This window comes from Lissotriton vulgaris, chromosome 7 (genome assembly GCF_964263255.1).
Source record: "Lissotriton vulgaris chromosome 7, aLisVul1.2, whole genome shotgun sequence".
Lineage (NCBI taxonomy): Eukaryota > Metazoa > Chordata > Amphibia > Caudata > Salamandridae > Lissotriton > Lissotriton vulgaris.
The window spans coordinates 424,998,581-425,015,284 of NC_141695.1; the positions used below are offsets into that span (position 1 = coordinate 424,998,581).

General features: G+C 43.4%; 1 protein-coding gene across 3 annotated transcripts in view; it reads right to left on the minus strand.

Moving 5' to 3' along the window:
• The window catches only part of MAMSTR (MEF2 activating motif and SAP domain containing transcriptional regulator), a 246,401-nt gene extending 230,043 nt beyond the window's left edge, over positions 1–16,358 (minus strand). For all 3 annotated transcript variants that reach the window (XM_086930407.1, XM_086930406.1, XM_086930408.1), the window contains exon 1: positions 15,505–16,358. In XM_086930407.1, coding sequence (XP_086786533.1) covers positions 15,505–15,559 — 55 coding nt within the window. In that variant the 5' untranslated portion in view covers positions 15,560–16,358. The remainder of the gene's footprint in view (positions 1–15,504) is intronic.
• Between the last annotated feature and the right edge of the window lie 346 nt (positions 16,359–16,704).

Below are 16,704 nucleotides of genomic sequence, written 5' to 3' on the forward strand. Positions count from 1 at the left end.
GACTTTCAACACAGACCTAACAATCAGCTTTGTAAGCCTGGCCACAGAACATATGACAGCGAACCTAAACAGCAAAGAAGAGAGAGACCTACTAGACCTACTACTCATTGCGGCCCTAAAAATAATCCTGACGAACTGGAAAAACACGACCAAAGCAAACTTTAAAACATGGGTGAAATGGGTCGCCTTTCTCAGAGGGGCAAACAACATCACAGGAAAATTCTCAAAGGAACACAACTCGAAAAAGGGCATGTGGGAGCCACTGGATGCACAGCTGATGAGAAGCCAGCAAAAGACGCGTAACTAGGGCCCCCCCTCTCCCCCCTCTTTCTTCTCTCTCTTTCCTCTTTCTCCCTCCTCTTTGGGAAAGATTAAGGCGAAGCGTAAAACACTCTGTACTGTATATAAGAATTGCCAAATGTATATTCCACTTCTTTTATATTTTAATAAAAAAAACTTTTAAATAAAAAAAAAAGCAGCAAAATCAACTCACAAATAATTTTTCAAGTAGGTTTTGTACCCAAAAGGACAGTTAAGGTAGTTTTTTTTTCATGTTATTTCTTTTTTTAACAGGAAGGAAGTGCCACAGTGACTCCTCCTCTACCTTCCTCTCCCTGCTCCTCTCACTGCTCTGTCTATTCCTTGATCACTTTTCATTTAGATTTGGAGGAAAAGGATCACTCTCTTTGTCTGTAATCCATGCTGCTCCTATACAAACACACACACACACACACACACACACACATATCTGCATAAATATATTGTGCATATATATATATATCAGAATATCTCCGAATCCCTTTGCAGCGCCCAGCCGGAACACAGCCAAAGAAACGAAATACAGACTCCAATTTGCGTGGATCTAGCAGGTCTTTATTTCAAGTTGTCAGACGCGTTTCGAATACCTCCGTATTATATATATATATATATATATATATATATATATATATATATATACACACATATATATATACATACATACATATGTGTGTATATATATATATATTTATATATATAAAATTAGATTTTAATTTTTTGGTGAAAAATCAAGCACGGTAAAAAAAAGTGTGGTACATTTTTTCTTCGATGGAGAGCACGCATCAGTATTTTTTTTACCGATTTTGTTTTTTCTTGCATTTTTAGATTCGATTGCGGGAGTTGCAGTATGAGTCTATTTTGCAGTAATATTTTCTGTGTGCTCTTGGGATTCCGCAGAGTGAAATTCTGCGAGTTCTGCCCTGGCCTAGGAAAGAGCATTGTCATAATACATCCGACCAGATATTAGTGCTTGGATGAATTTTGCAGCAGTCAAAAGGAAGCCACTGAAAGATATTGCACATCAGACACAAGATCTCAGGGCTAATACTGCATTCTGATGTAACCAGGGCCGTTTCTAGGTGTTTTGCCGCCCTAGGCGAGAATTGAAAAATGCCCCCCCTCCCTTTTACTACGATCTCTCTCGCCCCCGTCATCCGTGCTAGAAGAATTATTTCATGTACCTGGAGAACACTGTGTAGGCCACAGACGCTACTACATACATTTCCTCTCTCAGCATCATTGTAGACGCACCAGCCAGAGCGAACCCTTCCCAGCTCTGGAAGAACATCGAATCATAAGAGCCAGGCCCCTTGCCAGGAGGCCACTGCAGCTTGCAGCACCCATTGCCCCTTGCGTGTGTTGCCAATGACAGTACAAACACAACTAGTAATCATCACACCCCTACAGAGTGACAATTCAGAATATTCCAAGCCCCCAGTGTTAGAAGAATGGCTTAGGTGGCAGATGTAGTCATTGTAATGTATATTGGATTAATAAACCACTGTGTTTGTGCTCATCTCCAAATTAGACCACCAGTGTTACCATGTGGCAGACTATCATAGGTGCCGGTGATGACATTTAGGTATCCGTGCTTAGCACCGGAAACCACCTGCTCAAATTAAGCACTACGTACAAGAGATGTGTGATAGACCGGACATGAACACACCCTCACAGAGCAAAAAGGAGGTTGAGAGAGTGACCAAGAGGGAGAGGAAGAAATATAGAGTGTGCACACCTCCACATGTTATCTTCCACCATGGAGGTTATGCCATAAGATCAAAGTCAGAAATATAGTCTGACATAAGTAGATTGTCCTAAATATCCGTCTATTGAATTAAGAATTTCTCTTACTAACTCCAATTGGGAGATATTTTAGCAAAAGATATTTATCTCAGATTGTATTCTGACTACGACATTCTGGCTACAAGTTCTTGAATGCAAGACTTTCTCTTGGCAGTGTCTCTATAATACTCATCAAGCAGCAGTAGCGGTTTGTGGTTGGAATGCTGCGGGCGGGGCTGGGGAGGAGCAGGGTGGGGGGTAGTAAACTACGGCATACGGCCGACCAGAGGTAAGTAAACAAATGAATAAAACAAATTTCTTTGCGCGCGCTGCATTGCCAAATGTGATGCAGTGCGTGCAACAAAATTAGTTTCATTTATTTATTTGTTTACTTACCTCCGTTGGGCCATATTCTGTAGTTTACTACCCCCCACCCAGCTCCTCCCCCACCCCACCCCACTACCACGCGGCACTCCTATCTCAAGCCACTACTGTCAAGCAGGAATACTGGTGCAAACAAAAGAGCCCACTCACATCTACAGCTATCAAGGAGACTTGTTGTTAATAAGGTAACTTTAAACAATGCAGGTCAGCAGGGAAACATGGAGACAGACTAAAACAGTTTATCTGAAAGGCCCCTCTGGAGTCCCTCCATTTAAGAGAGAACATATATTTTACCGTTCTTGCAATCAGGACATCTTAGATAACATGGCAAACCAATGTAAATCAATTCTGTATCCATAGTTGCTGAGAAGCCTAACATGCCACTAAACAATATTTTGCATTTAGACAGCATAAGGAACATCGAGGAAAGAGAACTGCATGATGATTTCTCCCAGGCATATATGGTAGAAAACTGTTACACAGGAGTATACCGGGGAGTGGGGGGGGGGGGCACAAGTTCTCTTCAATTTCGAATATTTCTGTCTGTTCGTGGCTGCAATTTTATAGAATTTGACATGCGCTTACCGATAAATAAAGTTCCTGTGTTTCCATTTTGAACCAAAATGGAGTTGGTACATGAATTGACCAAAAGAATAGGAACTTGGGGGTACATGCATCATTGCACCCGTTTGCGATTCCTAAATTGCGAAAATTAAGGAATCGCAATTTAGAAATCGCAGACAGCAATGCATGATTAAATCGCAAATATTTTTGTGAATTCTTAATTTTCCTTAATTGCAATTCACATTTTGTGAATCGCAATTAAGGAAAACCTTCCCATTGACTCCTATGGGCCAAAAGGCCCATAGGAATCAATGGGAAGGCATTAACATTTTGCGATTTTGCGATTTTCATTTTGCGAATCGCAATTTGTTAATGCATTTTAAGGGTGCTGAGGGGGGTCATATACATCATCTCGTAATCGGGGCCACCAAAAGGAACGTTCCGCACTCACAATGGTTTTATACATTCCCATGTGCCCCCCCAACATGGAATCGTGGGTCCAGGCTAATTATTCAATTAAAGAAAAAGAGCCTTGCCAAAGAAAAATAAATTTCGGGCCTACAGATTCAGCTAACTTAAGAAATCACAAATATGCCTCTTCTTGTACTTATATGCAATTAGGCATTTACACATTTATTCTTTTACTGATTTTTCCCTTCACTTCTGACAGTTAGTATTGGTTCTCGTTTACCACCTAAAGTACAAATATGCATATGTTCATTAACTGCATATAGTCTCAAGATGTTTAAGATATCCATCCGATTAGACAGGGAGCACTTACCATTTTTTAAAAATCACTCTCAATCTTGAAAGTTCCCTCGTGGGGTTAATAATGATAAAATCTGGGAGCCTGTCCGGTATCCCAGTTAGTCCAAAGCATCCACCACCTTTTTACATGTAGCGTGACACTCGTTCCTATTTGAGGAAATAAAGGACCCATGACCTTCTAAACATTACATTTCAGCCATCCTGTACTGGAAAATCCCCTTACCAAGATTATAAGTCTATGGCTAGATTCTTTACTGTCTGTCTGTGTCGTAGTAACACATTATGCATTCCCTTCCCGCATCTATTTGCAAAAGGGATCGTTTTTCACTTTTCACCAGCGAGTCAAAAACTCACTAATATTTTGCCTCCACGTTCCGATCGACATTACTAAACACCACACTTCACTTGGAGTAGGGATATTAGCATATCTCATCTAGTTATTCGGACAGAATGCAAAATGAGATCGACAGTAACTTTAAGGGGCTAACAGCCTGATTCATGTAGCTAAATTGCACTCGCAAAGGGCCAGATTCTCAGAATCTGGCCCTTTGCGAGCGCAATTTTTGCATTTGGTATTCATGATACCAAATGCAAAAATCGCTATTTAAGAATTCGCATATTTGCGTGGAATGGCATTTAAGGAATCTCTAATAGAGATTCCTTAAATGCTATTCATGACACACAACAAAATAGCGATTTTGGACTTTTGGGGCCGCTATTTACCGACAGGTCAGACCTGTCGGTAAATAGCAAAAACTCAGAAAAATGCTTTTAAAAGCATTTTTCAAAGTTGCATGTAGCACACACACATGTCCTTTGGACATGTGTGTGCGCAACACCTGTCCAAAAGTGCATTTTAGGGGTGCTACAGGGCGTCCTTTGGACACCCCTGTCACCCTTAAAATCGCTATCTCAGTTGCGAGTAGCAAATTGCTACTCGCAAATCCCCATTCATTCCAATGGGCCTCTTGGCCCATAGGAATGAATGGGGAGTATTTGCGAGTAGCAAATTGCTACTCGCAAATAAAGAACATGTAGGAATCGCTATTTAAGTAGCAATTCCTACATGAATGCCGTTTTGCGTGTCCTCAATAGCGAATCGCTATGATTCGCTATTAGGGACACGCAAAACGGCCCGTACATGAATCAGGCTGCAAGAACCGTTACTGCCCCTTTGTATCATGTAACTTACTCTTTCATGGAAAGAGAATTGTCATAGATAATCCCCAAGTTCCTAGCCATGTTAGTGGGCGAAGGAGAGGAGCAGAACTTCATTCAGGTTTTCCTCATGACTGACAGGACAGTGGGCAGTGGTGGGCACCTGCTTGGGAAAGCTACATAAAAACGTTATACGATTTTGAAGTGGGAACCCCTCCTGCCTAGGAAACAATTTCAGTCGTTTTCACGAGAGTTGCTTTTTGAACACTAAATTAGACACACAGCTATGATTAAGATTTATGATTCAAGGCAAACGTCACCAAAATATGCAAAAATAACGCAACAGTTTGAAGCAGTGTTGACGAAAAGACGGGCGCACCTATTGCTTTTTAATGTTCTCGAGTTTCAGGATGGACATTCTTGGTACTACCTCACAGCACGCTAACCTTTCTTTAAACCAAAACAAAACATGTTTGTAACCTTATTGACAACACTTCATCTGAGGGCAAGTGTTCAAACCCGACCAAACTCGAACAAATGGAATCCTCGGCTACTTGGTTTGAACCCAAACAGGCCTCAGTTCCATCCTTTGTTAGGACCATTCAGAGCACACCATACACCAGTCCAAAAGTTAGTACCTTGTAAACGACGATGTCACACCTGTGTCCTACGTGTAAAAAATGGTTATGACTGTTGAACATCTCCACATTCGATTGTTGACCTCGTGATTTTATCTTATAGTTTACCTTCAATTCAGTTTGCTCATCATCATTTTCTCAATAAAAAAAATAATTAATAACGCTCATGAACCTGCAATGCACTTGTTGCCTCGTTGCAGATTATTTTGCGCCTTGAAACCTATTCCTGCCTGGCCCTGGAATGTTGTGGTGTATTGAGTTCGATGACGTCAGACCGTATACAATAGACCTGGAGAGCGGGGGATGATGGGGCATATTATCAAGGGGGTTTATCTCCGCTTTTTTGGCTTTAGAAGCCAAGAAAGCGGAGATAAAATGATCTCCCTATTACCTAGCTGTCGCTAACACCAGTTAGCGAGAGCTAGTAGGAGATAGCGACCATCTTGGGCCCCACTTTGCATGTCAGTGATATTTATCACTAATGACATGCAAAGTGGGCCTGCCAAGATGTTAGCGACTGAAAACAGTCGCTAACATTGCTATCTCCTATTACCAACTGTTGGAGATATTCGCGCTAAGCGCGAATATCTCCAAAAGCTAACACCTGCCCTGAGCAGTTCTTAGCCATGTTATCCAATGGGAGGTGGATAACATGGCTAAGAGCATTAGCTCGGTAATGCATGAATATCGCTGACTTTTCAGCGATATTCATGCATTGCGGCGATTTTTATCGCATTTGCGATAAACCTTGGTAATAACAAGGTTTATTTGCGGTAAAAATCGCCGCAGCTCAGCGATAACATTTTGTCTCTAACCAAGCAATAGCGATAATTATCGCTATTGCTTGGTAATATGCCCCGATGTTATTTAACTGACCTCCAACGGGAGGATGTCATTGGACGCACTGATGTGGATTCCCATTTCCAATTCGTGAGTTTATCATTCTTTTCAAATTTTTTTGTAGATACAAAAACTGCTATGTTTCCCTTTTCTGCAATTATTCTGGTACTATCCAATACAATAATTCTGTGTTCATTACAGAACAGGAGGAAAAGGTAGGAAGCAGGGGGAAACCAGCTGTGGAGTTTAAGAGCGACTTGCCGTTCTGGCTGCTACAGACACACACTCAACACTCAGAGACTGCCACCCTCAGTGGGTCGCGGTGGGAAACACACAAATGAAATGAAAACATGTTTTTTTTCATTATTTGTGTTTATATTGTTTTTAAAAGAATGGCTTGGAAAGCTTGAGTTGAGGCTGCGATGGTTTTATGTACTCGCCGTACTTTTAGGAGGTAAGTTAGGTTAGGATTGTATCAGCCAAAATGATCCATACCACCATGCCTGACCCCCAGGTGGAAACTTTAATTGTCTGGACCTACCGGGGTGCCCGAGCAATCTCGGCCGAAGCCCAGTGTAGCTGTCCTATGCAGCTATAGAGGAGTTTGGCTGGAGTTCACCCCTCGGCCGTCACCTGCCCAGCTGGACTTCCGACATTGTTTTCCTCGTTCGCCCTTTGTGTCTTTTTTTCCCACCCCTATCTCCTCCCTCCCTGTGATTCTTTTTCTGCCTCCCCTTTTCCAGCCTGACCTTTCTCTGTCCCCTGAAGTACTTTATGTTATGCCATGCTTTAATAATCCTATGTACTATGTTATACTGTATTCCCTTTCTATTTCATGCAACGCTGCAGAAACTGATGTAACTATGTAACAATTTTCTGAAACAATGTCCCACTTCATGTAAAGCGCTTTGATACCTCTGGGTCTAGCCAGCGCTATATAAAACATTTCGAATAAAAAATAAATAAATGGATTTTTGGAATGAATATATATAATTATTTTTAGAAAGATTTTTGCTTCCTATTTTGACATCACATTATCCGAGATGCGTTGGGCAGTGATAGCCACGCCCTCTGCCATAGCAGCTGGACTAAGCATCATGCAGCTGTGATTTTCCAACTTTCAAAGCACACAAAATTATAGTAAAAGTGAGCAGTGCACAAAATGTTTTGAGAATTTAGAAATTGCAAGTAAGCAAAACTAGAAACAGGCTGCGCCACTTGAGATAAGTGCCGTCTCTCTGAGCAAAACCAATTAGACGTGAAGACGTTCTGAAGAATTGTAATCAAACTTCAAAAAATCATGATTTCCATCATAATTTATTTCATGTTTTATCCACAGGAAATTGTTTACATCATTTAGCAGGTTGCTAGTTTGGCATCCTTAAACTTCCCAAAGTATTCGAAAAAATCATTGAGAGTTCACCCAAGGCATTTCGGACTATTAAAGTCCTTCGTCAGGGGTAGTCTGAAAATAATGTAGAAAAAATATAAAATATAAATATATATATTAAGTGTCACATTGCACAAACACATTTAAAAATAGAAAGTAAGTTGATAAACAACATGCTGCATAGTGGTTACTGATTCAACCAAAATTATATGTCAAAATAAAAAGAACAGTGGACATAGTGTCCCAAAACAGGTAACATTGAACCAAGTGAGCAAACGTAACAGGATATGGAGTGAACAGTCACGAAATAGTCAATAAAGACCGCGAACCGGAATGTGCCATGAGTGTACCATGTTTGCCCAAAGTATTTAAAACGAATATCGAAAAGTAGAAGTTAGTCGAAAAATGGTGTAAAAAACAAAAATATAATGAGATAAGTGCCAGAATCGTGGTTACTGAATAAAATAATATGACATTGTGAAGTATACCGGAAGTTGTACCCAGATCAAAGGCAATGCCGAAAGTGAAGAAACAACGTGAGTCAAGGTAAAGAAAGCGGGATATGCCATGCAACAAAGTGCGGTGGGTTAAATAAACATACTAACAACTAGCGGACAACACTTACTTTTAGGCTCAAAACGAACAGCATGTCAACGCCGTTCAGCTATCTAAACACCAATGGGTGTATTCGTGTTGAAGAAATAGTAAAGGTTGAGAACAGACTAGAAGAGTCAAAATAGAAAGAGGACGAGTTTGGTGGTAGCCATCTTGTAACGGCGTGTGTGAGAAAATTAGAAACGAATGAAAGTGAATAGAACGGAAGAAAAATAGAAGTAGATAGATCTGTCAACAATGCCAAAGTATAAGAAAGTGAATGAAATGTATAAAATATAGTGAATCAGATGCAGACAGCACATATAAGAAGCAAATATAAGAAAGGTTGTTCATGGTTTCATAAATAACACAAAAATTCCATCTGATCATTTAAACCCAAAGGTTTGGAAGATTGCAGAAATGTTATCCAATAATTTTCCCTTTGCAGGAGAAAATTGTTGTTGTCTCTGTCATCGCGCTTAGACACCACTTCAACAGCAGCAAACAGTAATTGGCTAATGTTGTGTCTAAGTTCTTTAAAGTGAGCTGCTACAGAAGATTTAAGATTTTGAGTCCTAATGTTGCTTTTGTGCTCATTAATTCGTATCTTCAATTTGCGTGAAGTTTTCCCAGTGTAGATCAATCCGCAGGGACATTTGATGATGTACACCACATTTTCAGTATCACATGTGGCATTCAGTTTAAGCTTGATGTCGGTGCCTTTCATCGGATGTTTCATGACTGACCCTCTGATGAGATGATTACCACACCTTGTCGGGTAGTGATATCTCTGATGCACACCACAACCTAACTCACAGTAGCAACTGCGGGGTGCTTAACCTCTACCTCAGTAAACAAAACTGCCACGAGACCTCCGTTTCGAAATGTAATTGTTAATCATTGTACTGGGGCTCGGTTTGTGGAGAAAAGCCTGAATGGTTCTGGGTCACAAACATGCTCTTTCAAAGGAGAATCCTGTGGAATCTCCTAGCAACAGTGACCTCTTCCAATCACCAGGGAATACATCCTCCCCCGTGTCTACTCGGCACGCTCTTCAGCTGGCAGACAGAGAAAACACAAATATATGCACAATTTACGTTTTTTTTGTCTTATGCCTGTACAACGACATTGACCTGATCTGAGCGACAAAGAGTAGGTACAATCAACAAGTGATTCGGTGTTATCCCTGCCAAGGTCACAGACAGCTCTGATGATCTCAGATAAGTCTCAATTGTACTTTCAAATGCCATCCAGGTGTGTAACTGATGTCCTAGAGTTTGAGCTTGTAGAAAGGGCGCCAAGAGGAGTCTAATGCATAAACTGCTAAAGTATGTGCTCTGAATTCTAAATGAAAATGTCCCACTTTACACAATTGTGTGACCCAGGACAAATCACTGTGTATATCCCTTTGCTTCAAATCCATTATCTGTGAAAATAAAATGGAATTATTATAACCCCTGTAGAAAAATTGGAATTGTATATTTGATATTCCAAGATGGTAAACTTGCCGTAAGTGCATCTTAATGCACTACACTGTGTACTATGTCACAATGGGAGAGGGATTCAATGACATGGGCTTGGACATATGGAGAAATGTCACTGGAGACGCTGGCTGGCACTAGTGGCGTAACACTAGCTGCCGCAGCCTCTGCGGTGTGGGTGGGAGAGCTCCAAGGGCACCCCCCAACACTGTGCACGGGCAGCGGGCCCTGGTCTAAGAGCTCCTGACTGGGTATGGAGTGTGGGGCGCCCCCAATGTACTTTGCAGGGGGGTCCTCTCAAGTTTTGTTACGACACTAGGCCTTGGCACAGAAACTGGAAGAAGGAAAGGGATACACTAGGACATGAATGGAAAGGAAACAAGGCACTAGGAGAAAGAGACCAGGGCACCATAACTAGATTATAAATATGACAGGGAAACATAGACGATGACACAGAGACAGAGAGGCCCACACACCACACTGGGATGGGGAACCTAGGAGAGGGACACTAGGCCAAAGGTGTGTATAAAGCATCACTAGGGCAGGGAAAACAGGAGAGTGACACAGGGGAAAAGGAGGTGTACACAGCAACATTTGGGAGGGGAAACCAGGAAATAAGACAGGGGCAAAGAGGCCTACACAGCCACACTGGGGCAGGGAACCCAGGAAATGACACAGGGGAAAAGGGGTCTAGACAGCAACACTGGGGCTGGGAAACCAGGAAATGACACAGAGGCAAAGATGTCTTCACAGCATCCCCGGGGCAGGGAAACCAGGAGAGTGACAAAGGGGTAAAGATGCTTTCACAGCATCCCTGGGGCAGGGAAACCAGGAGAGTGACACACAGGGGCGTGGTCTGTACACAGCAACACACTGAAAGGTAAAAGTGAACATTGCAAGATGGAGACCAAGACACTGGTAGAGGAAAAATGTACACCAAAACAACTAAACACTAACTCTGTGCTACAAAGACAAGAATCCTAGAGATGGGACGATAAAGACGGGCACTGGAACTCACAACCAAGAATCCTGAAACAGGGAGGCATGAGCACTGGACAGAGGAATATGAAAACTTGAAAACTGACACTGGAAGAGCGACACAAGCACTTTGGAACAGGGAGGGACGAGCATGAGTACTGGAAACGGGAGACATGGATACCAGGACAGGGTGTCAGAGACACAGATGCCAGAACAGAGTAAAGGATGAGTGGACAATGGAACTGGGAGACATAGGAAAGGCAGATATAGACATTTCGATACAAAGTCACTGCCCTGCGAGACAGAAACTATGATAGAGAGACCACACTCACACCCACCCTCACTCCTTATCTTGTCTCCTCCTTTCCTCTTCCTGGCCCCATTGGTGCTTTGAGACATGCTTAGATTGGCATAATGCACAGATAAAATATTCTACGTAACCCAACATGTTCAGTAGGACAGAGCGGCACAGTCTTGGGTAGTGCAAGACAGACACTGGGATATGGGAACACGGACAGTGCAAAAAAATAGACATGGATTTTGGAACACAGATACATGCTTTGGGACAGTGAGGCATAGAGCCACCATCTCAAGAAGACCTAGGGATATGGAGACAAGGAAATATCAACATTGAGACGTAGACACTAGTAGGAAATAGAGATACAGGACAGATATAAACACACAGTGGGTCAGAGAGAGACGGGGAGCTTGAGGCCAGAGAAACACAGCGAGACAGAGACACTGGGACAACGAGGCATAGAGTTTGGACTCTGAAAGAAGGCAAAGACCCTGGGAAAGGAGAAAGGGACATGGGCATAGGTATAAGGAAACATAGAGTTTAGAGACTTGAGGTCAGAGAAACATAGGAACTAGGACAGGGAGACACAAGCACCAGGATATAGATAGCCACACGGCCAAAAAGGCATGAACACTGAGAAGGGGTCTTATCATCCAGTAAAATAACAAAATGCAGACACCCTCCAAGCTACATCACAAAATAAAATGATGGACCACTCACCACCAGTCACAGATATGGGGTTAATGCACCATTATTTTGCTTGTCACGTCACCCCAGTTTGGACCCAGATATATGCAAATTAGTCTTGACTCGGCTCCCCATGGGAACCCTCCAGCCAGAACTGCTCGCTAAGCACCAATGCAAAAATAACAAATCTTGAACTTTTAAGAAACCAAATTAAACATTATGTAGTAAGTAAGGATAAATCAATAGGCAATGTTGACAAGTTCTAAGGAAGGATTTTGGAATTGGTACACGTCGTTACAAAATGTAGGTTTTCCTACCAGCACATCAGGAATAGAAGTCTGAAACAAGGGCAAAATTGCCAAGGACATGAGGGAATCAAGAGATCTCAAGGTGCCCCATGTCAGTTGTGAGTAGTTCTTCCAGCTAGCTGGCATAGAGAAACTAGAGATTTATGAGCGCCAGTCTCAATGCCAGGCATTTTGACTTGTGGGAATTGAGAAAGTTTAATTTTGCCACCCAACCAACTCGATTTGGGTGTCATTCAAGCAAACCAAAGGCTCTGAGAAAGAGTGACTTCTAGACGAGGAGGAAGGGTGATTGGTCAAACTTAGGCATGTTAAATGAGCGTACCATTTTCCCCCAAAAAGACAGCAAAGCACTTTTCAGCCTGTCCTTTTTAAGCAGTTCATATTTTAGTGGGACAGCGCCAAGACTTCTTGGTAGTGGTTCCATAGCTTTAATTAGGCAGCATCAACATTTTCCAGCAGGTTTATTGCACTTGTTATAGGGCAGTAGAGGCACTTCTATGCACGCCTATGTAATGGAAGTCAGTTTAAAATTACAGGACAATATCAACACTTATATGTGGGACTGTAAAACATTTCGTGGGACAGTACCAGCACTTCGCTATAGAACTGTAAAACTTTTAATGCAAAGGTACCAGCACGGTACACAAGGATTATAAAACATCTAATGGGACAGTACCAGCACTTCTCAATAGGACTGTAAAATATATAATGGGGCAATACCAGCACTTGCTGAAAGGACTTTAAGACATTTAATGGGATAGTGCGAGCAGTTCTCAGAAGAGATGTATGACATTTAATAGGGCAGTACCAGCACTTCACTGTAGGACTGTAACCCCTTTAGAGATAAAGTATCCGCACTTCTCAGAAGCATTGTAAGACATTTAAAAGGATGGTACCAGAACATCTCTGTAAGACTGCAACTCTTTCAAAGGCATAGTACCAGCTCCTCTCAGCAAGCCTGCTATAAGCTTAAAGTGACAGTACCAGTACGTCTCTGTATGGCTTTAGAAGTTTTATTAAGATGTGCTGTCCAGCAGAGCTGCTGTACTTTTAATTGGACAGCTTCAACACTTCTCAGCAGGGCCCCAATATTATGCGGGGAGGATCAACATTTTGAAGCAGGGCTGCGAAGCGTTTAATGGGACAGTGCTGCATGTCTCAGCAGAGTTTCTGTGCATTTAATGACAGTACCAGGACTTGTCTGTAGGTCTGTAACCCTGGCAATGTGGCAGCAGCAGCAATTCTCAGCTATGTAGCTATAACTTTAAAGTGCCAGCAACATCATATCTCTGCTTGGTTGGGATACTTGTAATGGAACAGTGAAAATGCTTCTCAGCAGGGCTGCTGCTGTTTTATTTAACCAGCATCAACACTTTTATATGAACAGACTGGCAATCTGAAATGGTCTACTCAGTGACATAATGCAAAATGACAGCCTCCCATTTAGAATGTGGCGAGGGTGTCATTGGACCCCCTGTATCAGAAATTAATCGGAGAAGTTTTAAGGTATGGGCAAAGTGAGCTCTGTCCCAGGGCCCCTGCCTTTGAGGGGCCCCAAATAAAGCCAGCTCGGTTCTACAGAGAGTCTTGCCCAGGTGGCCTTTAATAATTTTAAACAGATTGTTTTGAATATCGTTTTCACTTTCATTTATTTTTAATGTGTTTGATGTCTATGCAGACATTTTGCAGAGAAATGCTGTGTTAATGTTTCATGAAACATCCATAAAAAAGTTTATTTTAGATCGAAACAGGGCCTCACATATGAGATATGGGAGTGGGGGTCACAGAGATTATTTGCAATAATGTTAGTGAGTAGCTGTTGTGTTATCATATTGAAAACACACATCGCTATCCCTGAATATTAGATTTAACACATTTAGAATTTGGACGAGTCTGCCTGTGCACTGTCAGTGACTTGACCAAAGAGGGCATGAAAGAGTTGGAACTGGATCATAAATTCAAAGCCATTCTGAAGAGGGGTCCCCAAAATATATTTGGCCCAAGACCCCCAAAATCCTTAAGATGTCCCTGAAATTCATAGGTCTTTGAGTGACTGCAGGCACCAATAAAGGGTGTCCCTGCCCCTATTAACCCCTACCCCCACAGGGTCTGTGAGGGCCTGTGTTATGCCCCTGGGTCTTCTATGTGTTTAACAAAGCATTCCCAGCACTTCGCAGCTGGATAGAAATGCTATATGTTTAATGAAGAAGTCCCAGCACTTCACAGCTGGGTAATTATGCTATATGTTTAATGAGGAAGTCCCAGCACTTCACAGCTAGGTAGTAATGCTAGATGTTTAATGAGGCATTTCCAGCACTTCGCAGTTGGGTAGTAATGCTAGATGTTTAATGAGGACGTCCCAACACTTCGCAGCTGGGTAATAATGCTATATTTTTAATGAGGCATTCCCAGCACTTCGCAGTTCGGTTGTAATGCTATATGTTTAATGAGGTATTCCCAGCACTTCGCAGTTGAGTATTAATGCTAGATGTTTAATGAGGATGTCCCAGCACTTCACAACTGTGTAGTAATGTTATATGTTTAATGATGCAGTCCCAGCACTTCGCAGTTTGGTAGTAATCCTAGATCATTAATGAGGAAGTCCCAGCACTTCCCAGCTGGGTATTAATGCTTTTAAAGGGGTAGTAGCACATCACAGCTTGGGGGCTGGTCTTTCATTGCGACAGTACCAGTACTTCTCAGCCGAGTATCTATACTTTTAGAGGCACTGCACCAATACGTCTCGGTTGGGTGGCTCTGCTTTCGATGGGACAGTACCAGCACTTCACAGATGGGTAGCTCAGCTTTTTGTGGGTCAGTCGAACCTCTCAGCTTGGTGTCTTTTATTTCAATTGCTAATTAACTATAGTTTAGAGACACAATATCAGCAATTTCCAGAATGGGTGCCCATGCTTTCAATGGGAAAGTATTAGCACTTCATAGCTGGGTAGCTATGCTTTTGGTGAGGTAGTAACCCATCTCGGCTGGCTGGCTCTTCTCTCAGTGGAACAGTACCAGCACTTAGCAGTTAAGTATCAATATTCCCAGGGGCCTCGGTACCAGAACTTCTCAACCGTGTGACTACGTTTCAATGCGTCAGTACAGGCACTTCGCAGCTTTTCTTTGAAAGGCGCAATCCACTACACCACAGCCCAGCACCATCATTTCTCAGATCGTAAATATGTGGTAGCCATAGGTTAAAATACCATGAGGCAGAGCTGTGCTATTACATTCAAGCCAAGGCACTAGCAACACCCGAGAGTCCTAGATTAACCCACATGGGCACTTATGCGGCGAGGGTGGGGAAGGCACATACCTGAGCGGAACTTGCTGCGGATCAGCATGGAGCGCTCCGAAGCCAGCAGCGTCATCTTGGCCGGTATTCCAGGCGCACTCCGGGTGAGAGGGTCGTGGAGAGACGTGGCGGCAGCCCCTCGGGTGGCGAGTACGCCAGGTGGAAATAAATCCAGTGGGGGCGCTCGTGCAACAAAGAGAATACAAATTACAAACTTCTAGCTCCTTGTGCAGCCAGTTTTGACAGAATGGCCTTCAAAAGGCTGCTACTTTTTAGTGTGTAAGGCCCTCACAGCGAAGAAATGGTCGTACAAACAGATCGTTTCCCCCCGTAAATTGTCTAGTAAACCAGAGATGTTTATTGTCTATGTTGCAGCTCCGATGTGTTTCTTTTTCCGCTTCCCCTGCGCCCCTGCGTAGTGTTGAGGTAGTCCGTGTAGGCCTGTCTTGTCCTGCGGTGTTAGGGGTTTTACTGCCTTGAGCCCTTGTCTTGTCGATGGCGGTGGGGGTCTCCCAGGCGTAGGCCTCTGTGGCGTGAGGATTTCCTTGACGTTGGCAGGAGTATTGTCGATGCTGTTGCCTTCGTTGTGTTTGGGGGTCTCCCTGTCGCTGGCCTGAGCCTTGTTGGTGTAACGGGATTGCCGAAATAACCGGTTTCCTTCAGGTAATGAGGGATGGGAAGAGCAGGTGGGAAAGAGACAGAGAGAGAGAGAGACAGAGACGGAGAGGAGAGCGCCACAGAGAGACAGGAAGAGAGATGACTTAATGGCAACGGAGGATTCCAGGCATCCGAGCCCTAAGTGGGGGGCAGAACCCACCGTCACTAAGTGGGAGAGGCAGCCAGGGACCCCTCAGTCTCATCCTCCACTCTGTGTGTCTGTCTCTGGTCCAGGCCCCTGTCCCTCCCCCTGCCAGCCCACTCCCTCCTTCATAACCCAGCTGCCCCAAGTCTTCCATGTGTGATAAAATGCCATCTGCTTTGACACTTGACACCCACAGTTAGGAGGCTGGCATGCAGTGCTGGATCAGCAGGGGCCATGCTCGCTTCGCGCAGCCCTCCCAGGCACGGCAGCCCCCAGCAGTGCCCCGGGACGGGCTCACACAAAGGGTGCGCAGTGCCAGCAGCCGCCGCCGGGCCTAGGGCTTACTGTGGGAGCACAGGCCAGCTGCCCCATTGAGGCTTAGGCAGGGACAGGTGAGACATTTATCGCGCTGTGCCTAC